The following is a 26,509-nucleotide window of genomic DNA, read 5'->3' as shown; positions in this document are numbered from 1 at the left end:
AGATGAATTTGATCGTATCTGGACTGCAGCCAAGCAGCATGCAGATGAGATGCACCGCCAGGCCCCAGACGGACCCCCAGAGGCAGCGAGAGCTGTCCCCAGAGCCAACCCTAACCTGGATTGGATTTACCAACTTGGGGACCCGGGGCTATAGGCCGAGACCACATGATCTCATGCCTGCTGGCGGCTATGGATAAGAACAGCCAAAAACAGGTTAATTATGAGAAGATCAGAGAGGTCACTGAGAACCCTTGCTCTATTTATGTCATGCCTTATAGAGGCATTGACAAAGTATACTAACACTGATTCCAATTCCCCAGAGGGACGGCTGTATTCAAATACCCACGTTATATCCCAATCAGCTCCAGATAACTGTCACAAACTCCAAAAATTACAAGATGGTCCACGAACCCCGGAGAGGGACCTCATACATGTGGCTCTTTGCATTGTTAACAATGGAGATGAGGAATTAAGGACACAGAGGAAACAGATAGAAGACTGAAGTTTCGGATGCTTGCCTCTGTAATCCACCAAGACCCCAATCATAAGCTAGTCCCAGCCCTCAGGGGCCCTGTTATTGGTGCGCCAATGCTGGGCACTGGGCCAAGGCCTGCTCCAACTCGAAGCCCACCTTAGTTCAAGGCTCTAGCCCTTCTGGGGACTGTATTAAGTGTGGCAATACTGGACATTAGACCAGGAACTGCCCTAAGCTGAGGCCTCCCCATGCCTGTGTCCCAAGTTCGGACAATGGGGTCACTGGAAGATGGACTGCCCTCAGGGAGGGAAACTCCCCTTTCTAGAACAGCCGTCTACTCAAACCCCCTGGCACAGGACACTTATCTGTTAACAGAATGAGGAGGCCCAGGTTCCACAGCCCCCATAGCAGATTAGTCCAGACACCCAAGGGTAATAGGGACAGTGCCTGGCAAGCGAGTTTCTTTCTTGGTGGACACTGGGGCTAGTTTTTCTGTTTTAAATGAGTGTTGCAGTCCACTTGTTCCTTCCTCCATCTCAGTTGCTGGCATGAAAGGCTTAACTGAACCGCCTAGTAAGATCCCTCCCTTGTTTTCTCCTGCATTCCTTCCTAACTGCCCCACCCCCTCTTAGGCAAGGGACCTTCCCACAGGGGATAAAACACAAACTTTTATGCTTCACATTTGGACCTTCCTCTCCCCACTCTCCACCCCAGACTCCCTCCCTTCCCTTGGTTAATCTTGTAGTGTGGGATACCTCCCACCTGGTAATCACCACCCATCATACCCCCATTCGCTTCTCTCTAAAAGATCCAACAAAGACTATTGCATTCTCCAATATCCTTTAAGCCCAGAAGGCCACAGAGGTCTAAAATCTATGACAGACTGCCTCCTCCGAGCTTCCCACTCACTCCCCACATTACACACCTATACCCTTGGTTAAAAAAACCAATGGTTCTTACGGTCTAGTACAGTACCTCCGACGTATTAATGCCACTGCCCATCCCATGTACCCAGTGGTGTCAAACCCTTACACGCTCTCACCCAAATACCCCCATGACTTTTTTCTTTTCTGTCCTGGACCTAAAGGATGCTTTCTTTTTCTTTTCTTTTTTTTTTTTCCTTTTTTTTTTTTTTTTTTTTGACAGGCAGAGTTAGACAGTGAGAGAGAGACAGAGAGAAAGGTCTTCCTTCCGTTGGTTCACCCCCAAAATGGCCGCCACACTGCACCGATCCGAAACCAGCAGCCAGGTGCTTCCTCCTGGTTTCCCATGCGGGTGCAGGGCCCAAGCACTTGGGCCATCCTCGACTGCCTTCCCAGGCCACAGCAGAGAGCTGGACTGGAAGAGGAGCAACTGGGACAGAATCCAGTGCCCCAACCAGGACTAGAACCCTGGGGTGTCAGCGCCGCAGGCGGAAGATTAGCCAACTGAGCTGTGGTGCTGGCCAGGATGCTTTCTTCATAATTCCTCTTGACACCTTTTCCCAATCACTGTTTGTCTTTGTCTTTACCTGGTCTGACCCCTGTCACCTAACTGGACATCTCGCTTGGACCATTACCCCAATGTTTCTGGAACAGCGGGCACCTCTTTGGGCAGGCCCTCCAGGCAGATCTGGCCTTATTCACCTGTCACCCAGCACCCTTCTTCAATATGTTGATGATCTTCTCCTCTATAGCCCCTCCCAAGAGACCTGCAGCTGAGAAAGTTTATAGGGTATCTCCAAAGAAGGCTCAGCTAATTTCCACTTCTGTCACCTTCTTGGGACTTCTTGTGACGCCAGACACTTGTGCAACTCCTCCAGCCTGAAACAGGCAATACACTCCGTTCCTTTCCCACGTACCAAGCGAGACCTCCTCTTTCTTGGGATTTGTGGGATATTTTCGCATCTGGATTTCAAACTTTTCTCATATTGCCAAACCGCTCTATGACGCTACCAAGGGCAATCTAGGCAAGCCCCTGCAAGAGCCTTCCTCTCTAGAGACCCCATCCAAACCCTAAAGAAAGCTCTTCTACAAGCATCTGCCTTGAGCCTTCCTAACCCACTTAACCTGCCTGTTCCTCCTCTACATTCATAGCTCCAAGGGGCAAGCACTCTTGGCCCAAAAGGCCAGGAGACTCTTTTACACCTGTGGCCCATTTCTCCAAAGGATTAGATGGGGTTTATCAAGGCTGGCCCCAATGCCCAAGGGGCATACCTGAGGCCAGAAGCTATCCCTTTATCAACCCTTAACAAATCTGGTCCTCTCATGGGTTGCATCAGCCTCCAGGCTTTTCAATCTGTATCGCCATCTTGTGTCCAAGTTCTTCACTCTGCCCTCCTCTAGCCCACAGATAGCTTTCTTTCTTTAAGAATTAATTTATTTGCTGGCGCCGCAGCTCACTAGGCTAATCCTCCGCCTTGTGGCACCGGCACACCGGGTTCTAATCCCGGTTGGGGTGCCGGATTCTGTCCCGGTTGCCCCTCTTCCAGGCCAGCTCTCTGCTGTGGCCCGGGAGTGCAGTGGAGGATGGCCCAAGTCCTTGGGCCCTGCACCCCATGGGAGACCAGGAGAAGCACCTGGCTCCTGGCTTTGGATCAGCGCAGTGCGCCAGCCGCAGCGCGCTGGCTGCGGTGGCCATTGGAGGGTGAACCAATGGCAAAGGAAGACCTTTCTCTCTGTCTCTCTCTTTCACTGTCCACTCTGCCTGCCAAAAAAAAAAAAAAAAGAATTATTTTATTATTTATTTGAAAGACAGAGTTACAGAGAGAGGTAGAGCCAGAAAGAGAGAGAGGTCTTCCATTCCACTGGTTCACTCCCCAAATGACCGCAAGGGCCAGCGCTGAGCTGATCCGAAGCCAGGAGCTTCTTTCAGTGTCTCCCACATGGGTGCAGGGGCCCAAGGACTTGGGCCATCTTCTGCTTTCCCGGGCCATAGCAGAGCGCTAGATCAGAAGAGGAGCAGCCAGGACCTGAACTGGCACCCGTATGGGATGCCAGTACTGCAAGTGGCGGCTTTACCTTCTACGCCACGGTGCAGGCCCCACGGATACCTTTCATTGCTGTTCTTCTTTCAACCCAGCTACTCTCTTCCCTACCACTGTCTCTGACCCCCTTGAAGCCCATTCCTGTCCTGAGTTCCTTGATTTTCCCCTGACTCACATTTCACACCTCACACCCAAATGCCAAACTGGTTCCCTGATGGCAGTGCTGTTAAGACTCCCCCTTTTCCTGCTGTAAACACAGGAATCGAGGTGCATGGTGATGACACCTCCTCCTCCTCCCTGCACAGGGTCACAGAGGCCTTATTAGCCTTGATCCGAGCCTTCACCTTAGTCAAAGGAAAGACAGTTAACACATACACAGATTCCCAATCTGCCTACAACATCATCCATTCCAATGCCCAGATATGGCATCGAAGGGGCTTTCTGACAGCCCGAGGGATCCCTATAATAAATGGCAAGCTGATTAAAGCTCTTCTTGATAATGCCCAGCTGCCAACAAAAGCCATTATTGTTCAATGCAAAGGACATCAGAAAGGTAAACAATACCTATCTGAAGCCAAAAATCAGGCTGATCTGACAGCTAAAGCAGAGGCTCATGGGGAGACACGCCACCTTTTCTCTTTAACCTAGCTCCTGTATGCTCAGACTTAGAAATCTCTCAGGTCAACAAGGGGCATCTGCAAAGGACTCAGGATGGTTTCTAGATGAAAAACTAATATTCTCTTCTTCTCTCCAAGTTACCTTTCTAAAAAACCTCCATTCTCTCTCTCACTCAAACTCAAACTCTCTTCTTTACCTCCTGAGATCACACATGCACCTAATTCCCACCATATGAGAAACTGCATATCTCAGACATGCAGCATCTGCCAAACTGCTAACCCCAATTCTAATATCAGGCCACCCCCAACCCCCACTCACCAGGTCCATGGATCACTCCCGGGAGAGGACAGGCAGACTGACTTCACCCATATGCCACCAATTAGAACACGTAACCTGGTGACGGGGGAACACCTTCTCGGGGTGGGTGGAAACTTTCCCCACCACTAAAAAAAGAGCTTCCACTGTTTCCACCATACTATTAAATGATATTATCCCAAGATTTGGATTACCTGCTTCTATTCAGTCAGTTAATGGACTGGAATTTGCCTCTCAAATTACTTAAATAGTATCTGCCGCTCTTCATGTCTCGTGGCATTTTCACATTCCCCATTGTCCCCCCTCTTCAGGAAAAGCAGAACAGATGAAAGGAATACTAAAACAGGCTCTAACTAAACTCTCCACCCAGTTCCACTTAGACTGGTTAAAACTCCTCCCTTTAGCACTGTTAAGAATCAAATCTCTGCCCTGGAAGCCCTTACTGCTTAGCCCGTATGAAATTTTCTTTGGAAGGCCTCTTCTTTCACCTAACTTCCCTCCCTTGCAGAATTCTGAAGCTATTCCTCCTCCTCTTGCTTTCCCTCTCACTGAAATGAGCTCTCACTTATGGAACCACGCAGACACACACCTACCCAAACAACACTCTCTCTGCCTCCCGACTGTATTCCCTCCTTTCAACCTGCTGACTGGGTTTATCTAAAATGAGGCCGCTCTAAAGCCAAAATGGAGCCAGCCCTACCAGGTGATATTGACTACCCCCAGCACTGCCAAACTCCCTTGGGTACATTTTACTTCCTATAAGTCTACTCCCACAGGACCCACCTTTCTCAGATTAACGCACTAACGAGATGTATTTACAAGGTAACTCTGCCTCATTTTGGCCATCGTTTCTGCTGTGGGCAGTGTTTCTAGTATCTCCTTTTTTTTTTTTTTTGTCCTCATAATCATAGTGCTCCTATTTCTACCATGTATAATTAACTTATTCCAAAAGTTCTTGCAGGAACAAATACCTGTTATATTTCAAGCCATCTCGCAAGCGCAACACAAGACTGCTCTTCAATCAATTTTATCTAGAGTACAGTCCCCTGTTCAAGTCCTGGCTCCACATCTGTCCCATATCAGCAGGAAGTAGCCAGAGAAATCCAGCACCCCTTCTTATCTATACTCAGAGCCAGGACTGATAGAACAAAGACATAAGCATTAGCCAATTCTCCTTCACTGCCCAAAAGATAAGCACTGCAATTTATTCCTTGCCCTGGAATCTCAGTTGGGTCTCACACCCATTGCCTTCATACCCCACCCTGTATTCTTTTCAGGTTCCCAAGGCCCTGCCCAGTTCTAGGAATTCACCTCTGCCTGCTACCCCAACCCTCCCACCCTCATCCCTCGCTCTCCTAAAACATAAAAAGGCCCAGCCCCTGGAGGTCGGAGCCTTCTGCCTTGTGTTCCATCAATGTGCATGCTGGCAGCTGGTCACCCACCTCTGTGAATTTATTTGCTTTGAATAAATTCAGTCTGGTTGCCTAAAAAAATTTTTTTTATAAAAAGATCTTCAGAATCAATTTAAAAAATATTTTAAAAATTTATTTGAAAGGCAAAACAACAGAGAAGGAAAGACTGAAAAGACTTATTTATTGCTTAACTCACCAAATGGCTGCAACAGGCAGGTTTAGGCTGCAACAGGCTGAAGCTAGGAGCCAGGAGCTCCTTCCTGCTCTCCTGCCTGGGTGGCAGGGGCTCAAGTACTTGAGCCATCTTTCATTGCCTTCCCAGGCATGTTAGCAGGAAGTTGGATAGGAAGTAGGGTAGCTGCGACTCAAACCTACACTCTTGATATGGGATGCTAGGCACTGCAAGTGGTGGCTAAACCTGCTGCAGCACAATGCCAGCCCAGGAATCAATTTTAAATGCAACAACTCTGAACAGAAATTATAATAGTGATGAAGTTTTGCTCCCTTTTAAAAGTCTATCACATGATCATTATTTAAAAATAGGAAAATAATAAAATGCAGGGAGGGCATTGTGGTACAGTAGGTTAAGCTGCTGCTTGGGCTGCTGTGTGAGATACCACATCCCATACTGGTTTAAGTCCCCACTATTCCAAATATTTCTGACCCAGCTTCCGGCTTTCTGCTAATGTTCCTGGGACGTATCAGATGATGGTCCAAGTACTTGGGGTTCTGCCACCCACATGGAGACCTGGATGATGTTCTGGGCTCCTGGATTCAGCTGGCCTAGCCCTGACTGTTGTGGGCACTTGAGTGAAATAAGATGATGTCAGTGTGTTAAAGGTCTTCCATATCATTTGTCATTGAACCAAGAAAATTTACCAATGGCCTAATGATGCCCTCTGATCTTTAAAAATGATTTGGAAATTTTAGACTCACAAGAAGTTGAAACAAAAACAGAAATTTCCATTGACTCTTTCTCCAGGGAATACATCTGACATAAACATAGGAGATCATCACATCCACAAAAGTGGAACTGGCACAACACTCCTCCTATGGACAAATCCACGAACTCTTGTGTGTGTGTGGGTAGTTCTGTAAAATTTTATCACATGAATGGATTTGTATAATCAACCACCACAATCAGGATACAGGCCTTTCTACCACTACTGAGAAATTCTTTTGTGCTATGCTTTGTCACATCCTCCCCCAGCTACCTCCTGATAACCGCTGACATACTGTTATTTATTGCTATAATTTAGTCAGTTTTTGAATTTATATAAGGACCAAGAAAACTCACAAGAATTACATATAGCTCTTCAAATAAAAAATTCTTTTCCAAGTTCCAAACAGTCTACTTTGTAGAGAAGGTGTTATCAGAGAACAGAAATTTTAGCAGGAGAAACATGCAGTAACTGTGACATGCAATAGTCTTTCAGTCACCTTGGTTGTAGAGCTGTCACTGGTGAAAAGCCGAGAACTCCTTCGAGGCAGTGCGTTTGGGGGAGATGTAATAGTGGGGCTCAATACCTGAGGTGTTGTACTAAAAAGAAAAGAAAATAGTATGTTTTATTCAGTTTATGAACATGAATTGTTGCTTCAATGCAGATTTATTTAAAAGCATGCATTCACCATCTAAGTACTTTAAAGTAGATGAGTATGGTCAGTCCTTTTCTGAAAACTTAGGATTTAAAACCTACTCATACTACTATTAAAGGATAAAGATTATAGCACAAGTCTTCACTCTGTCTAAAAATATTAATTTGAACTTAAAACAACCCCCATAAAAATTTGGTATTAATGAATAAGCACACCTATAAGCCAATTAGCTTTAGCCTTCATTTATATCTATACCAAGTTAGGGGAGAAGGAAAAGAAATTTGGGCATGAAAGTCTAAATCTGATGTATCTGTCAACAAACAAATATCACCAGAAAAATGAAACCTGGGAAGTTGTTTCTCAATAAACTCAAATAGCTATATCAAAAATTTATATGTTTACAGCAAAATGAGTCTGATACCTGGACACATTCTCACTTTAATAGCAAACTCTAAAATATAAGAATTCCTTTCTTAGAAAGTAAGCAAACTTAAAACCTAAAATGATTGGAGAATGAGTAAATTTATGGACTACTTATGGTCTGAAATGTACAGGAAATCTTACTAGTTTTCTGAGTCTAGGTCAAAGAAACTTCTGAAAATCTGAGATGCTGTGCAGGTCCAGCACTATCCTTATTCTTCTAGGAGACAGAGGCCAGGAGCAGGTGTTCAGCCTAGTGGTTAGGTAGGCAGTTATAGGATGTTCATGTCTTACATCCGAATGCCTGGGTTCTGGTTCCCTATTCCAGCTTCCTGCTAAGGTGGACACTGGGAAGCAGGTGATGGTTCAATGAGTTAGGTCTCTGGCATCCAAGTGGAAGACCCAGACTGAGATTTCCTGGTTCTCTGCTTTTGCCTGACCAAGTCCTCATTGTTGTAGGCACGTGGTGAGTGAATCAGTGATTTAGAGTTCTCCGCCCCCCCCCCCCCCAAGTCATCTGGCTTAAAAAGTATAAGGTCCTGGGGCTAGCGCTGTGGCATAGCAGGTAAAATCACCTCCTGCAGTGCCAGCATCCCATATGGGTGCCGGCTCGAGTCTTAGCCGCTCCACTTCCAATCCAGCTCTCTGCTATGACCCGAGAAAGCAGTGGGAGATGGCTTAAGTCCTTGGGCCCCTGTACCCACGTGGGAAACACATAAGAAGCCCCTGGCTCCTGGCTTAGGATCAGCGCAGTCCCAGCCATTGCAGCCATCTGGGGAGTAAACCAGGATGGAAGACCTCTCTTTCTCTGTCTCTCCTCTGTGTAACTCTGACCTCAAAATAAATAAAATCTTTTTTAAGTTTAAGTTCCTTTCTTTGGGAGGAACAACTACTCATGTTTGTCATTTATACCACAAAAGTGGGGGTAGGCATTTGGTACAGAGGTTAAGATATTCTTGGGATTCCCATATCCCATAATGGAGTTTGAGTCTTAGATACTCTGCTTCTGATCCAGCTTCCTACTAATGTGCACCTGAGAGGCAGCAGGTGACAGTACTTTGGTACTTTGGTCACTGCCACCCACTTAGGAAATCCAGATGGAGTTCCGGGCTCCTGCCATTATTTGAACCAGCAAATGGAAGATTTCTGTTTTTCAAAAAATAATATACTACAGGGGCTGGTGCTGTGGCATACTGGGCTAACCCTCCACCTGCGACACCAGTATTCTATATGGGTGTCAGTTCTAGTCCTGGCCATTTCACTTCCGATCTAGCTCTCTGCTGTGGCCTGGGAAAGCAGTAGAAGATGGCCCATGTGCTTGGGCCCCTGTACCCACATGGGAAACCTGGAAGAAGCTCCTGGCTTCGGATGGGCCCTGCTCCAGCCATTGTGGCCATTTGGAGAGTGAACCAGCAGGTGGGAGGCCTTTCTGTCTCTCCCTCTGTCTGTAGCTCTACCTCTCAAAAAAATACATAAACAAATATTTATATATATATATATATATATATATATATATATATATATATATATATAGGGGCCGGCACTGTGGTGTAGTGGGTAAAAACGCCACCTACAGTGCCAGCATCCCATAGGAGCGCCAGTTCAAGTCTCAGCTGCTCCACTTCCAATCCAGCTCTCTGTTGTTGTCTGGCAAAGTACTAAAAGTTGGCCCAAGTCCTTGAGTCCCTGCACCCACGTGGGAGACTTGGAAGAAGCTCCTGTCTCCTGGCTTCGGATCAGCACAGCTCTGGTCACTGCGGCCAACTGGGGAGTGAACTAATAGATGGAAGACCTCTTTCTCTCTCTGCCTCTCCTTCTCTCTGTGTAAACTCTGACTTTCAAATAAAATAAATAAATCTTAAAAAAAAAAAATATATATATACTATGAAGATAAATTACATTTTATCAATATGCTTACCTAGTTATAAAAGAGTTTTGCCTAAGAAGAAGGGAGGAATAATTTCATAGCATGGGGCAGCCTATAGAGAGGACAAGCTTGAGAATGCTGATGAGATTGCTTTAAATAAACAAGAAGATTATATGAGAGTAATACAAATCTTGTGGAGGTAGAGATAACAGTAAGAGTGTTCTGAGGATGGGAGGTTATGAAAGACAAACTTAAATTTTTTTACAGTTTTCATTGGGGTTCCATTAACTTCAAAGGCCCAAGTGACAGCAAAAAAATGCATGAAGCCTAAGGCACCAGAAAAAACCAGGGTACTGAGTTTGATGTATACATATATTCATACGTATCATAAATATATCAAACTCAAAGTATAAGTCAAAGCATAAATACATATATTTATATTTCATATAATGTGATCAATGCATAAATCTATAACTTTCCTGCATGTGACTAGGAGTGCTAAGCCATTGTAATTATCCTGAAAAACAACTTTCTAAATCCAAAGAACAGACTTCTGCTGCCAGTCATGATGGAGTCTACAGACTAGATTTTTTTTTTTATTTATTATTATTTTTTTTTTGACAGGCAGAGTGGACAGTGAGAGAGAGAGACAGAAAGAAAGGTCTTCCTTTGCCGTTGGTTCACCCTCCAATGGCCGCCGCAGCCAGTGCGTTGCAGCTGGCGCACCGCGCCGATCCGATGGCAGAAGCCAGGTGCTTCTCCTGGTCTCCCATTACGTTCCCAATTTAAATAATTATAACACTAAACAAAATATGTGGACATCAGACAACAGGTGAAAGATGCCTGAGAACTTTGAGGCCACAAAGCAGGAAATTATGCAAATAAGGCTCAGGGGTCTCCCTGTGTTGAGAAGAAATATTGGAAATTCCAGAAACCAAAGCAGCTAGAATTTGTAGGAGAGTATAAAAAAGTAGACAGTAACCAGGGCTGGCATTGTGGCATAGAGGGTAAAGTCTCTGCCTGCAGCACCAGTACCCAATAGAGGTGTCAGTTTGTGTTCCAGCTGCTCCACTTCAGATCCACCTCCTGCTAATAGCCTGGGAAAGTCTGTGGAAGATGGGTCAAGTATCCAGGCCACTGTCACCCACATGGGAGATCCAGATGAAGCTTCTGGCTCCTGGCTTTGGCCTGGCCCAATGCAGGTTATTGTAGCCAGGGGAATGAATTAGCATCTCTCTTTCTCTCCCCTCCTCCCGCCCTTTAACTCTTTCAAATAAATAAATGATACTTAAAAAAAGGGGGTGGGGAGCTCCAGAGATCTGCAGGGAGCTTCCTTACAGTTTTCAGTTGAAAGCTGATTAATATAGGTATTTAGTAGTATCAGTAACAGATCTGTCTGGTTTTGTTCCAGGTTCCTGTGGTGGGAGTTTGTAAGCCACACTTCCCAAGTGAGAGCGATATGTACTATTAATGATGAGATTCTATGACTCTGCCTGAATTTCTTCCAGTTTCTTGGCTTTTGGATTCTTTGAACTTTCTTGATCTGCAGGTTTACAGTTTTCATTAAATCTGGCATTTTTTTGTTCATTATTGAACAAAAAATCCCTATATAGTTTTAGAATTGGACTGGCTATGCTGAAAAGACCAACCTATTAGAGGGCTCTGGACTTTGAGTCAGGTGACTTCTGCCTGACCTCCAAGAAAGGGCAGGGCGACTGAAGATTTTTTTCTGCACAATAGAGCTCAAAGTTGTGTCCATATAATTCAATTCTAATAGACTCTAGACAGCAAAGTTCAATAGAAATTCCTGGTTTGTGAACACAACGATGAACTGGGAAGGTGACATGTCCTCATTTCACGAGGAGCTCCGTGTTCAGGATTTCCTCCCCGACCTGACCTCTTCCCATGTGTCTTTTCATTTGTCTGATCCTGATCTGTATTGGTTATAGCAACACTGTACATTTAAGAATAACACTTTCCAGGACTCTGTGAGTCTTTCTAGCAAATTACCAAACATTAGGAGGCAGTGAGGAATCCTAATTTGTAGCCAACAGGTCAGAGATGTGGGGAACTCTGAAACTTCAACTAGTGACTGAAAGTTCACACAGTTTTTACTGGGAACTATGACCTTAACCCGTGAGTCTGTAATAATAACTCTGGGCGGTAATTTTTAGAAGTGCATTACAGTATCACAGGCAATAAACTACTTGGAATTACAGAAATAATTACTGGAAGGGGGCAGGCAAACCAACTTTTGGCACCTAGCTGGGAATGGCTGACACTTTTAAGTCAGTGTGAAGGAATTTCATATCAAAGAGACCACTGAGTAGAGTCCTCAAGGGTACTGACTCAATAATGAGGTAACATTAGTTCAGACTAAAGGGTATTCCTGGTCCCGCCCAAGAAAACTTGAAAATGAAGCCTAAAAAGGATCAAACTATTTCCAAGTAGCTTAACTGCAGCTCGGAACAAAATTTAAAAATACCCAAAGGAACACACAAAATCTAGCACACAACAATATGGAATCTCCAATAAATGGCATCCAATCAAAAAATGCTAGATAAGATAAACAAGCAGGAAAATATGATCTAGAATGAAGAGAAAAAGCAGAAAGAAATAGAGAGATGGTATAGGAACAGACTCGGTATACAAGAACATTAAAAGAGTGAATAATAAAAGGGGGGGGCAGTTCAAGACCCGGTTGCTCCACTTCTGATCCAGCTCTCTGCTATGGCCTGGGAAAGCAGTAGAAGATGGCCTAAGTCCTTGGGCCCCTGCACCCATGTGGGAGACCTGGAGGAAAGCTCCTGGTTCCTGGTTTCAGATCGGCTCAGCTCCAGCCATTGCGGCCAAGATAAAATACATTCAATAACACAAAGAATACAAGTTTGTTGTAGCAGTTGATGCATGTTACAGTTTGTTTGTTTGGTTTTAATTAAAACGTATAATTCCATGAATTATGTTTACATATTATCCAGGACTAGTTTATGTAATACTTCTCTGAAGGATGCTTCAAGTTCCTTCCCACGACAGAGCCCCAGGCAATTACTGTCTACAATCTCATGATGGGGCATCCTGCCCTTGCATCCCAACAACACTGAGGCCTTTCAGACAGAATATGCACATGTGTCTCTGTTTTAAGACCCAGGCAAGGCCGGCGCCGCGGCTTACTAGGCTAATCCTCTGCCTTGCGGCGCTGGCACACCGGTTCTGGTCCCGGTCGGGGCGCCGGATTCTGTCCCGGTTGCCCCTCTTCCAGGCCAGCTCTCTGCTGTGGCCAGGGAGTGCAGTGGAGGATGGCCCAAGTGCTTGGGTCCTGCACCCCATGGGAGACCAGGGTAAGTACCTGGCTCCTGCCATTGGATCAGCGTGGTGCGCTGGCCGCAGCGTGCCGGCCGCGGTGGCCATTGTAGGGTGAACCAACGGCAAAGGAAGACCTTTCTCTCTGTGTCTCTCTCTCTCACTGTCTACTCTGCCTGTCAAAAAAATAAAAATTACGGGCCGGTGCCACGGCTCACTAGGCTAATCCTCCGCCTAGCGGCGCCGGCACACCGGGTTCTAGTCCCGGTCGGGGCACTGGATTCTGTCCCGGTTGCCCCTCTTCCAGGCCAGCTCTCTGCTGTGGCCAGGGAGTGCAGTGGAGGATGGCCCAAGTGCTTGGGCCCTGCACCCACATGGGAGACCAGGAGAAGTACCTGGCTCCTGCCATCGGATCAGTGCGATGCGCCGGCCGCAGCGCACTAGCCGTGGTGGCCCTTGGAGGGTGAACCAACGGTAAAGGAAGACCTTTCTCTCTGTCTCTCTCTCTCACTGTCCACTCTGCCTGTAAAAAAAAAAAAAAAAAAAATTACAAAAAACAAAAACAAAAACAAAAAGACCCAGGCAAATGCTCACTACTTTAGAAAGGAAAGAAAACTGTATGCTTCTTCTAAAATATTAACTACAATTTATTCTTCAGTCCTTAAATAGGAAAATAAATCCTATTTAACATAATTCTGGTAGGAGTAGATTATCATCTGTTAATAGACATGCATCTGAGGGAGGGAAGAATAAAATCTATGTACTCTTGACCTATCGAGAAGATCATGTATACAAGATTATTATGATGGAGTACTTGAATATCTAGTTTTAACAAATCCATTAGGCAATTAAACTGAAAAGCTATGTTGGCCGGCGCCATGGCTCAATAGGCTAATCTTCCGCCTTGTGGCGCTGGCACACCGGGTTCTAGTCCTGGTCGGGGCGCCAGATTCTGTCCCGGTTGTCCCTCTTCCAGGCCAGCTCTCTGCTGTGGCCAGGGAGTGCAGTGGAGGATGGCCCAAGTGCTTGGGCCCTGCACCCCATGGGAGACCAGGATAAGTACCTGGCTTCTGGCTTCAGATCAGCGCGGTGCGCCGGCCGCAGCGGCCATTGGAGGCTGAACCAACGGTAAAGGAAGACCTTTCTCTCTGTCTCTCTCTCTCACTGTCTACTCTGTCAAAAAAAAAAAAAAAAAAAAAAAAAAAAAAAAGAAAAGCTATGTTAGCTAACTTAGGTCTTATTTACATTTATAAAACTCATTCAAATTACACTGTTTTTTTTTTTTTTTCCCCAGGAAGTTAGATATTTCAAATTTTATATGTTAAAAATATATTCTGGTTATTCTAGAGGTCTTGAGTGTCAAAACCTGCCTAAATTGGAGAATAAATTTTATGGCAAGAAATGCTAAGCAATTTTAACTAATGACATCATGATAAATACCTTGTTTGTGGGCCAGCACTTTGTGTTTGTGCAACAAGAATTGGAGTTACCTCTCGACTATTTCCACTCTGAGAGAAGACAGACTTTGTTCCAGTTTGGCCAATTCTTGCAACAGACTGTAAAACAGGAAAAAGGTCTAAGGTTTGTGAATTATAGACTGCGTTGTAAATAAATAGATACCATGATTCTCCCCATCTACATTTTCCCAATGAAAAGAGATGGTACACATTATCATGTTAAAACACAAACTGGGAAGGGCATGAGCCTCGTGGTTAAGATTCCCTGTGTCCCACATCACAGTGCCTGGGTTCAATTCCTGGCTCCAGCTCCTGATTCCAGCTTCCTACTAGCACTAACTCCAGCAGGCACCAAAGATGGCAAGCAATTGGGTTTCTGCTACCTATATGGAAGATCAGGATTGGATTCTCAGGTCTCAACTTCAGCTTCAGCCCAGACCAAATCACAGAGCATTTAGGGAGCCTCCTCGCCTCTCAAATAAATAAATAAATAAACAGGATGGCCCAAGAACTTGTGCTTCTGCACCCATGCGGGAGACTTGGAAGTAGCTCCTGGCTCCTGGCTTCAGCCTGGTCCAATATGGTCACCACAGCCATTTGCGGAGTGAACCAGTGGAAGGAAGATCTCTGTTTTGTATGTCTCTCCCTCTCTCTGTAACTCTGCCTTTCAAATAAAAAAAAGAATACGGGTGGTATTTGGCACAGTGTTCAAGCTGCTGCTTGTAATGTCAGCATCCCATCATCGGAGGGTCTGGTTTCAGTCTGGGCTACTCCACTTCCCATGCAGCCTCTTGCTAATGTATAGCCTGGAAGATTACAGATGACGGCTCAAAGAACTTGGGTTCCTGCCGTTCACATGCAGGCCAGGATGGAGTTCTAGGCCTGCTGTTGCAGGCATCTGGGGAGTGAATCAGTGGACTGAAGATCCCTATTTCTTTGCCTTTCAAGTAAAATGAAAATAAAATTTTAAAAGAATAGCATTAAAAATTAAAATATAAACTATTAATATCAATTAATAATTGTTACTACATTAGTAGAGATGGTGAGCCTATTTCCTCATTTTAATCTCAGATTATTTTTACCTCAACATCATCCTTTTTTTATCACTTTCAATTAAAGGCTCAAAATTTACAAAATCTATTCTTTCTATCTCATTGTGATCATCCTCTATTGCAAACCTTTTATACTGAGGCAAAATACTGAAGAATTTTAGGAAAATAATAAAATTTTATATTTCTTCTTTGTCACTTAATAAAAGAGTTCTATGAGTTCAACTCATTTTCTAAAAAAAATCTTATTACTTTAGAAAATCTATGGAAATTGCTTTTTAGAATTAATATTTCTTTCCAGGGGTGGGAGTTTGGCTTACTAATTAAGATGCTACCTGGGATGCCACATCACCCATCAGAGTGCCTGGATTCGTGTCTTGCTCTGTAATTATGCTTATGTTGCAGCTCCTGTTAATGTGGAACCTGGGAAGGTCCTTGCCACCCACATGGGAGATCCATATGGAGTTTCTAGCTCCTAGATTCAGCCTGGACCATCCTGGTTGTTGCAGGAATTAGGGAGTAAAACAGCAGATGAGAGATCTCTGTCTTTCTGCTTTCTACATAAAAACATGTAATATTTTTCTTTAGTTTTTCTTATCTTTCATTAACTGGTCCCTACTCCCTTGGAAGGAAAAATATCTTTGCTTGCTTCTTCTGTCTTTTCTAATTTATTACTTTATTTCTATCCATTTTCATCACTTAGTTTCTTCTTAAAGTGATCTATGACTTTTTATATCAGTGAATCATTTTTCGCTACGAGACAATTTTCTTCAAAACTTACTGTTACCCTGGTTTCCTACAGATAATTTTCTTAAAGATTTATTTATTTGAAAGGCAAAGTTACAGAAAGGCAGAGAGAGAGAGAGAGAGGTAAAGGTCTTCTATCCACTGGTTCTCTCCCCAAATGGCCACCACAGCTGGAACTGGGCTGACCGAAGCCAGGAACTTCTTCCAGGTCTCCCAAACAGATGCAGGGGCCCAAGGACTTGGGCCACCTTCTACTGCTTTCCCAGGCCAAAGCAGAGAGCTGGATGGAGAGTGGACCAAGGGCTTCTTGGCCCTTTGGCTAAGATCAATTGTGGAAAATGGACCAGCTGGGACTTGAACTGGTGCCCATATGGGATGCTGGCACTGCAGACAGCAGATTTACCTACTACTCCACAGTGCTGCCCTCCTACCCTGCCCCCCTTTAAAGGTAGAGTTAGAGACAGGGAGGGAGAGAGAGAGATCTTCCATTAGCTGGTTCACTACCCAAATGGCAGCAACAGCTGGGGCTGCTCCAAGCCAAAGCCAAGAGCCAAGAGCTTCCCCCGGGTCTCCCATGTGGGTGCAGGGGCCCAAGGACTTGGGGTATCCTCTGTTGCTTTTCCAGGTGTATTAGCAGGGAGCTGGATCGAAAGTGGTGCAGCCGAGATTTGAACCAGTTCCCTTATGGGATGCCAGCATTGCAAGTGGCAGCTTAACGTACTGTTGAACAATCCCAGACCCAAGCCTGGGCCATTTAAACAGCTTCAATTATTGCTTCTAACACCAAGCATATTCTTTCTTCCAACTATACACTGAAAATTTTTACTTAATCTATAACCACCTCAGAATATTAATCTTCAAAATCCATCATCTCCCTTCTCTAAACCAGGACATCTATATTCACCAAAGGGACAAAACATCAGCCCTGTCCCTTCTTTATTTATGAAAGAATTATGTACTGCACTTATTGCTATACTTGGTCTGATATTTTTAGTTGATACTGCATATAAATTTATACATGTGACTTTTCTGAAATGCTTTGTAATAGGTAAGAAGAGAACAGTCAGAAGAGGAAGAAGTGGCTTTTATAATTTGGGCATTGAAATCATGTACCTGGTTCACTGCCTAAATTGTCCTTAATTGCTTTGGTTCTTCTTCTTCTTCTTTTTTTTTTAAGATTTATTTATTTAATCAAAAGTCAGAGTTACAGAAAGAGAAGGAGATGGAGGGAGGAGGAGGTGGGTAAGAGAGGAGAGGCGATGGGAAGGGCTGGGCCAGGCTGAAGCCAGGAATCAAGAGGTACTCTTCCTGGCCCTCCCATGCAGTGGCAGGGGCTCTAGCACTTAAGCCATCATCTGCTGCCTCCCAGGCACATTAGCAGAAAACTGGATGGGAAGCTGAGTAGCCAGGACTCAAATTGGGCACCCTAATAAAGGATGGAGGTGTCCTAAACTGTGGCTTAACCTGCTGTGTCAAAATGCCTACTCTAGCACTTCTGGTTTTGGCCTACTCATCTGGCATGCTATCAAGTTATTATGTCTATTTTTTTTATAACTTATAAAACAAATTTCTACAATTATGTCACTCCCATAATATAATAGCAGGTGTTTTTTTTTTTTTTTTAAGATTTATTTATTTATTTGAAAGTCAGAGTTACACACAGAGAGAAGGAGAGGCAGAGAGAGAGAAAGAGAGGTCTTCTATCCACTGGTTCACTCCCCAATTGGCTGCAACGGCAGGAGCTGAGCTGAGCCGAAGCCAGGAGCCAGGAGCTTCTTCCAGGTCTCCCATGCAAGTGCAGAGGCCCAAGGACTTGGGCCATCTTCCACGACTTTCCTAGGCGACAGCAGAGAGCTGGATCAAAAGTGGAGCAGCCGGGACTTGAACCGGCGCCCCTATGGGTTGCCGGCACTTCAGGCAACAGCTTTCCTCACCATGCCACGGCGCTGGCCCCATGGTTCCTAATTTTTTTTTTTTTTTGACAGGCAGAGCGGACAGTGAGAGAGAGAGACAGAGAGAAAGGTCTTCCTTTGCCGTTGGTTCACCCTCCAATGGGCGCCTTGGCCGGCGCGCTGCGGCCGGTGCACCGCGCTGATCCGATGGCAGGAGCCAGGAGCCAGGTGCTTTTCCTGGTCTCTCATGGGGTGCAGGGCCCAAGCACCTGGGCCATCCTCCACTGCACTCCCTGGCCACAGCAGAGAGCTGGCCTGGAAGAGGGGCAACCGGGACAGAATCCGGCGCCCCAACCGGGACTAGAACCCGGTGTGCCGGCGCCGCAAGGCGGAGGATTAGCCTAGTGAGCTGCGGCGCCGGCCCCTAATTTTTAAAGATCAGGTTTAGGGGTCAGCATTGTGGTATAGTGGGTAAAAATACGACCTGCAAAGCCAGCATCCCATATGGGGATTGGTTGGTATTCCACTGCTCCACTTCTGATTCAGGCCCCTGTCACCCATGTGGGAGACTTAGAAGAAGCTCCTGGCTTCAGCCTGGTCCAGTTCTACCAGATGTTCACTTTGGGGAGTGAACCAATTGATGGGAAACCTTTCTCTCTGTAACTCTACTTCTCAAAGGAAAAAGAAACATCTTACAGTATTTATTACAGGAATACTGGCAAATATTTTACCACATTTAGGAATATTCACCATGAAAATTTTATTAGCCCAAATATCTGGCTTTACATTTTTTCCATGTAACTATTAATGGTAATAAAAAAAAAAAACACACACAAACCAAGAAAATAAAACAGAACAAAAAACCATGGCTGGCATTGTAGCACAGCAGATAAAGCTGCTGCCTATAATGCCAGTTCATGTCCTGGCTGCTCCACTTCCGATCCAGTTCCCTGCTAATGGCTTGGGAAAAGCAGCTGAAGATAGCCCCAGTGCCTGGGCCCCTGCCATAAACGTGGGAGAGCCAGAAGAAGCTCTTGGCTCCTGGCTTTGCCTGGCTCAGCTCCAGCTGTTGTGGCCATTTGGGAAGTGAACCAGCAGATGGCAGATATCTCTCTCTGTGTAACTCTTTCAAACAAATACATAAATCTTTAAAATAACAACCAATTCCCCCCCCCCCCCCCACTGCTATATACACACAGTGGTAGGAAAAAGTAAAAAGAAAGGCAGGTATAATCTCTCTTATTTACATTCAAGATGACAGAAAACAATCTTCACTTGGCTAAAAAAGGAAATTGAAAGGAAAATATGAATATATGTTTACTTAGCTATATGCTGACTGCAGTAAGCTAGACTTTTTTTTTAAAGATTTTATTGGGCTGGGCCATGCTGAAGCCAGGAGCCAGGGACTTCATCCAGGTCTTCCCAATTTGGGCCATCTTTGGCTGCTTTCTCAGACCATTAGCAAAGAGTTGGATAGGAAGTGGAGCAGCTGGGACTTGAACGGGCACTCATATGGGATACCAACATCTCTGGCTGTGGCTTTATCTGCTACGCCAAGATTAGAATGCTAGCCCCAAGTTCTTTTTCTTTTTTAAAGATTAATTTGTGGGGCTAGAGCTATGGCGCAGCGGGTTAACACCCTGGCCTGAAGCACCGACATCCCATATGGGCACCGGTTCTAGTCCTGGCTGCTCCTCTTCCGATCCAGTTCTCTGCTGTGGCCTGGGAGAGCAGAAGATGGCCCAAGTCCTTGGGCCCCTGGCTTCAGATCAGCGCAACTCTGGCCATTGTGGCCAGTTGGGGAGTGAACTAGCAGATGGAAGGCCTCTTTCTCTGCCTCTCCTCACTCTGTGCGCTCTTACAAATAAATAAATATTAAAAAAAAAGATTTATTAATTTGAAAGTCAGTTACACAGAGAGAGAAAACAGAGGCAGAGGCAGAGGCAGAGCAGAGAGAGAGAGAGGGATGGAGTGAGAGAGGTCTACCATCTGCTAGTTCACTCTCCAATTGGCCGCAATGGCCGGAGCTGGGCCAATCTGAAGCCAGGAGCCAGGAGCTTCTTCTGGATCTCCCATGCATGTGGAAAAAGGTCCAAGGACTTGGGCCATCTTCTACTGCTTTCCCAGGCCATAGCAGAGAACTGGATGGGAAGTGGAGCAGCCGGGACTTGAACTGGCACCCCTATGGGATGTGGGCACTGTAGGCGGTAGCTTTACTCACTACTCCACAGCACTGGCCCCTGACCCTGAATTCTAATCTTACTTGACCCAAAGAGCAAAGTTCTGTGTCTCCTAACATACTGCTAATAAAGAGGCTATGACAATGATGGCATTCTTTCACATTTAGATCAAGAACTCCAGGATGGGCATTTGGTGCAGTAGTTAAGACGCCACTTGGGAACACCTCATTCTGTACTGGAGGGCCTGGGTTTGAGTCCCAGCTTTACTCCAGTTCCAACTTCTCGCTAATGTGCATCTGGGAGGTAATGGGGGATAGGCCAGGTAGTGGCTCTAATTTCTTTCTTTCTTTTTTTTTTTTTTTTGTAAAGATGTATTTATTTATTTGAGAAGTGGAGTTAGAGAGGGAGAAACAGAGAGAAAGGTCTTCCATCCACTGGTTCATTCCTCAAATGGCCACAACAGCCAGAGCTGGGCCAATCTGAAGCCAGGAACCAGGAGCTTCTTCCAGGTCTCTCATGTGGGTTCAGGGGCCCAGGCACTTAGACCACCTTCCACCGCTTTCCCAGGCCATAGGAGATAGCTGGATTGGAAGAGGAGCAGCTGGGTCAGGAACTGGTGCACTATGGGATACCAGTGCTGTAAATGGAGGCTTAGCCTACTGCACCACAGTGCTGGTCCAAGTAGTGGGTCCTTGACATTCATACAGGACAACTGGATAGAGGTCTAGGATCCTGCCTTCAGCCTGGCCAATCCCCAGCCTGTTGCAGGCTTCTTGGGGAATGAACCCGGGGATAGAAGATTTCTGTCTCTCTCTGCCTTTCAAATAATAAAAGTTTAATTTATAATTTATTTATTTATCTGAAAGGCAGAGTTACAACAGAGAAGGACAGAGAGGTCTTCCATCTGCTGGTTCATTCCTCAAATGGCTGCAACAGCTGGAGCCAGAGCTGGGCAAATCTGAAGCTAGGAACCAGGAGCTTCTTCTGGGTTTCCCATTCAGGTTCAGGGGCCCAAGCACTTGGGTCATCTTCCACTGCTTTCCCAGGCCATCAGCAGAGAGTTGGATCAGAAGTGGAGCAGCCAGGACTTGAACCAGTTCCTATACGGAATGCCAGTGCCACAGGAGGGGGCCCAACCTACTAAGCCACAGATCCAGGCTCACAATTTTAAAAATCCCATTACTCCTCTTAAAAACAAATAATTCTAAGGCAATGGCAGTTATATAAAGCTGGATTCTCTCTGAACCTTAAACAGATTAGACTTTAAAGCAAGTTTCTTTAATCAGTAAGAAAGCTGCATTTTACACAGAAAATACCTTTTTTGTAGGGGCTCCACTGGATGGCACGTCAATTACAGAGGGTGTATTAGTGTAGTTTTGTAAATAGGATCCGTCTCCAGGACTTGGGGTTTCTAATGGCAAAATCCCAAAACTGAGAAGAGGTTGAAATCAAGGTGTCAAAAAGTCATCAAGGCATATATAAAGCAGCAGTATACTTAAATTAGAAGGTCTAAAAGGAAGAGAATGGCAAATCAGTCTTGGGGGCAGTGAGTATCTGAGGGGCAGATTATAAATAAACTGTGAATGTAGACTATTCCACCCACCATAACTAAAATAAAACAAGAAATCAAACAGGGAATGATATTGTATAGCAACAACTAGTCTTAGGAGAATTATTAGAAATAAAGAATGATTTTATTAAAGCTAAGACCCAAATGATCTAAATACTTCACATTCTTGGAATTCCACTATTTATGGAATTTAGACACAATTACAAAGAAATTGTTACAAATTCATGGTTATGTTATCTCAGTAAGTGCCTGGCCTGGGAACTTTATTCCCATAAGCACATGACCTTTTATTTTGATATTCTTGCATATGTGTTCCCTAGGCTGGGTTCTTATGTGAAAACATATATGTACTTTTAATAAATTTGACAAAATAAATCATATTGACAGGTATCAACCAATACTTTCTGCCTGTTTTGGAACACAGCATTTTAACAGTAACTAATGTTGCTCTGATTATGTCATAAGCATGCCAGTACTTCAAGGAGTTCACTGCCTTCCACTGATATAAAGACAAAGACAGTATCTTTTAATGTGTACACTAGCTAATTGAGGCATATCTAAGAGCTTTTAAAATGTCTCCTAATTTAACATTACATTTTATTTTTCCTGGTATCTTTTGTTTTACTTCATTTTCTGAGAACTGGTGTGCCCCCTATTTCAACAGTGATTTAGGAGGCTTAAATTTATTTAATTTATATTACTATGAATCATAAGATCACATAATATGCCACATTTTAAAGTACCTTTTGTTTGACTTACCTCGGGGTTAATGGGCTAAGAGCAGCTGGTCCTCCTAACAAACTTCGACCAGTTTTTGGTTTATTTTGAACCTGTTTAGATAATATAGAAGTTCCTGTTCCAAGAGGGACAGTATCTGGTGAAATCACAGCTGAATCAATGTAAGACACTGAGGAATCTGTATTCAAGGAGTACTTTGAATTTGAAGATTCTAAATTCAGTCTGTTTAATTCCTAAAACAGAAAATTTCTCAATGTCATTTACAATACATTATTTAGTTCAGATTATTCTTTTTTAGCTTTATAATATTTTGAACATTAAAGTATGATACACTTACAATTGTGTCCTGGGGTGTTTCTGTAAGAACTGTCTCGGGCTGTCTGTGAGATAAACTATGATTAGATACTAGTGTTGTGCAAGTGTTGGGCAGACAGCTGCTAAAGTTCTGTAAAGATGTTAATTTAAAGGTCTGGTCAGGATCTGGCTTTTCACCTGTGAAGACCCCCCAAAAAAAGAAAAAAAACAAAAAGTTGCCTGTGAGGAAATGAAAGATAAAGTTTTTTTCAAGTACATATAAATCACTGGAAATAAAGCCTTACCCAGAATTTTTAAATTTTCCAGTCCATTTCTACTAATCAAAGTTATCTCCCATCTGCCTATCCATCAACTTATCACAAAAACTTACTCCTAAAATAAAGCTGCAAATTCAGGAAATAAACTAAACTGCAAGGACTCTAACTTGTACTAAAGCTCAGGAAAATCCAGATTTCAGAGTTTGTTCTAAAAACATAAAGCAACTAGATCTCATTTTTCTCAAGGCAAAGGGTGAGGCTGGAGTTGACACAGTAAATAATCAAGCTGAAGCACCTCCATGTGTACAGATACATGCTTTAAAGCAGTTAACGCATCCTAACATATATACTGAAACTCTCTCTCCCTGGATGGTCCAAGCCTTATTTATCTAATAGTTTCTATTCCAGGTATTAAATTCTTTGGGAATTCTATTAATTTTTTTAACCCAGAAAGTGATTTTGTATTATATGCACAATACTACCCAGTCTATAGGCCACATTTGAGGCAGACAGATGGCTAAAAGTAGAGACCACTGACTTTTTCAGGTAGAGTAATGAAAGGTCATATTATTCCTGAAACATTTTTCTCAATGACTTCTTACTCTCATTTTTACCAGCCTTTAACTTCACAAAAATATTTTTTTTGTGGATAGAGGATTTGTATTATTCTAAAAATTAAGTGGAGGGTGGGAGCAGTTCAGAAGGATGGAGAAGAAATGCAGGACCATGACCTCTGCTGCCTCCACAAACTTACCTATTTCACATAATGATTCAAAGGGAGACCAGAGGAAAGGATTTAAACTAAGGCTCTTTTGGTAACATTCTGATCCTTTGGCAAGCCGATCTGTCTTGCTGTGGAGGGAAACAAACAGATTTAAAAAGCTACAAACCCCAAAACACTTATTATGAAATTTTGGGTATAGAAAATTAGGTAAAGATCATGTAAGTCCAGAGAGCACTCTTCTTTTTCTTCTTTTTTTAAAGATTTATTTATTTGAAAGGCAGAGTTAGAAAGAGCGGGAGAACAAGATCTTCCATCTGTGGGTTCACTCCCCAAATGGCGTTAATGGCCAGAGCTGGGCCGATCTGAAGCCAGAAGCTGCTTCTTCCAGGTCTCCCATGTGGGTGCAGGGCCAAGTACTTAGGGTTCTGTTGCTCTGCAACCTTTTCAGCGCTTGGTATTGCCAGTTTGTTGTTGTTGTTGTTTTATAACAGGCAGAGTGGACAGTGAGAGAGAGAGACAGAGAGAAAAGGTCTTCCTTTTCCGTTGGTTCACTCCCTAGCGGCCGGTGTGCTGCAGCTGGCGCACCGTGCTGATCCGAAGGCAGGAGCCAGGTGCTTCTCCTGGTCTCCCATGGGGTGCAAGGCTCAAGGACGTGGGCCATCCTCCACTGCACTCCCGGGTCACAGCAGAGAGCTGGACTGGAAGAGGAGCAACCAGGACAGGATCTGGCGCCCTGACTGGGACCAGAACCCGGGGTGCTGGTGCCGCAGGTGGAGGATTAGCCTATTGAGCCACAAGTGCCGGCAGCCAGTTTTTATTTTAACCAGTCTAATAGGTATATATTACCATTTGATGATTATTTTTTACTTGAATTTCTTTAATGGCTATTGATTTGGTACATTTTTCACCTGCTTATTTACCACCCATATATCTTCTCTCATCAAGTATCCGTTCAAGTGTTTTGTCCATTTTCTAAGAGGATGGTTTTTTTTTTATTATTGAGTTCTTTATATATTCTACATAAAATCTGTTTTTTTTTTCCTTCAGTCAGTAGTTTTTATTTGCACTATTGTCTTTCACAAAGCAGCTTTAATTCCAATAAAGACCAATTTATTAACTGTTTTATGCACTGTCTTTTGACCAAGATGTCCACAAAATCTTTGCCTAACTCTAGGTCATAAAGAGTTTCTCCTATATATAATATATATATATTCTATATATATAGTCTACATATATTATTCTTTTCCACTAATTTTTTTTAATTAACTTGGAGGGAAATGGGAGAGAGGGACAGGGAAGAAGAGAGACAGAAAGATAGAGGTGGAATGTGAGCATCTTAACTGACTATTTTATAATTTTATGTTTACATTTAGATCCATGATTGAGTTAAATTTTTAATAAGACTTAAGGTTTGGTGTATGTGTTTGGCCTAGTGGTTAACACGTTGATTGGAAAGCCAATATCCCCTATCAAGTGCCTGGTCTCAGCTCTGTTCCCAATTCCAGCTTCCTGTTAATGTGCACCCAAAGAGGCAGCAAAAGATGGCTCAAGAAGCTGGGGACCCTGCCACCTATGAGGGAAACCCTGACTGAGTTCCAGGCTCCTGGCTTCATCCTCGTCCAGGCCCAGACATTGTGGGCCTCTGGGGAGTGAACTAGTGGGTAGCAGTTCTGCCTCTCCAATAGATAAGTGAATACGGTGTAAGGTTTAGATTGAGGCTCAATTCTTTCCCAATGGATGTCCAATTGCACCAGCATCATCTTTGTTTGAAAGTGTTCTCTCCTCCACACAATTTTTCACCTCTGTCAAAAATCAATATGCCGGCGCTGCGGCTCACTAGGCTAATCCTCCGCCTGCAGCACCAGCACCCTGGGTTCTAGTCCTGGTTGCTCCTCTTCCAGTCCAGCTCTCTGCTGTGGCCTGGGTGTGCAGTGGAGGATGGCCCAAGTCCTTGGGCCCTGCACCTGCATGGGAGATCGGGAGGAAGCACCTGGCTCCTGCCTTCGGATCAGTGCAGCGCGCTGGCCGTAGCGGCCATTTTGGGGGGTGAACCATTGGAAGGAAGACCTTTCTCTCTGTCTCTCTCTCATTAACTCTGCCTGTCCAAAAAAAAAAAAAAAAAAAAAAATCAATTGACCAGGGAGTAGGCATTTGGTGTATCACTGCTATTTGTTTAAGATACTGCTTGGGACACCATATTCTATATTAGAGTGCCTGTTTTCTGAATTCTGGCTTGGCTCCTGATTCCAACTTCCTCTTAATGCATATTTTGGTTCCTATTGTCTACTAGGAGATGTGTATTGAACTAAGGGCTCCTGGCTTTAGACTGGTACAGCCTCATCTGTTCTAGGTATTTGGAGAGTGAGCCAGTGAGTGGGTGGAAGATCTCTTTCTCTCTGTATCTAAGAGAGTGAAAATTAAAAAAATTTAAAAAAATGAATTGATGGAGGCCGGCGCGGTGGCTCACTAGGCTAATTCTCCGCCTGCAGCACCAGCACCCTGGGTTCTAGTCCTGGTTGGGGCACTGGATTCTGTCCCGGTTGCCCCTCTTCCAGGCCAGCTCTCTGCTGTGGCCAGGGAGTGCAGTGGAGGATGGCCCAAGTACTTTGGCC

The 26,509-nt window shown here is 44.3% G+C and overlaps 1 protein-coding gene across 3 annotated transcripts in view; it reads right to left on the bottom strand.

Annotated features, from left to right (window-relative positions):
- The window catches only part of CDC27 (cell division cycle 27), an 86,916-nt gene that overhangs the window by 28,163 nt on the left and 32,244 nt on the right, over positions 1 to 26,509 (bottom strand). For all 3 annotated transcript variants that reach the window (XM_008271658.5, XM_002719460.6, XM_089316863.1), the window contains exons 5-10: positions 23,928 to 24,025; positions 22,939 to 23,093; positions 22,623 to 22,834; positions 21,610 to 21,724; positions 14,409 to 14,524; positions 7,226 to 7,325 (exon numbers count right to left, since the gene is read on the bottom strand). In XM_008271658.5, the coding sequence (XP_008269880.3) occupies positions 7,226 to 7,325; positions 14,409 to 14,524; positions 21,610 to 21,724; positions 22,623 to 22,834; positions 22,939 to 23,093; positions 23,928 to 24,025 (796 nt within the window). The remainder of the gene's footprint in view (positions 1 to 7,225; positions 7,326 to 14,408; positions 14,525 to 21,609; positions 21,725 to 22,622; positions 22,835 to 22,938; positions 23,094 to 23,927; positions 24,026 to 26,509) is intronic.

The sequence above is a fragment of the Oryctolagus cuniculus genome, chromosome 17 (genome assembly GCF_051225735.1).
Source record: "Oryctolagus cuniculus isolate XC-2025 breed Fujian yellow rabbit chromosome 17, ASM5122573v1, whole genome shotgun sequence".
Lineage (NCBI taxonomy): Eukaryota > Metazoa > Chordata > Mammalia > Lagomorpha > Leporidae > Oryctolagus > Oryctolagus cuniculus.
This window is presented reverse-complemented; position numbering and strand designations above follow the sequence as displayed.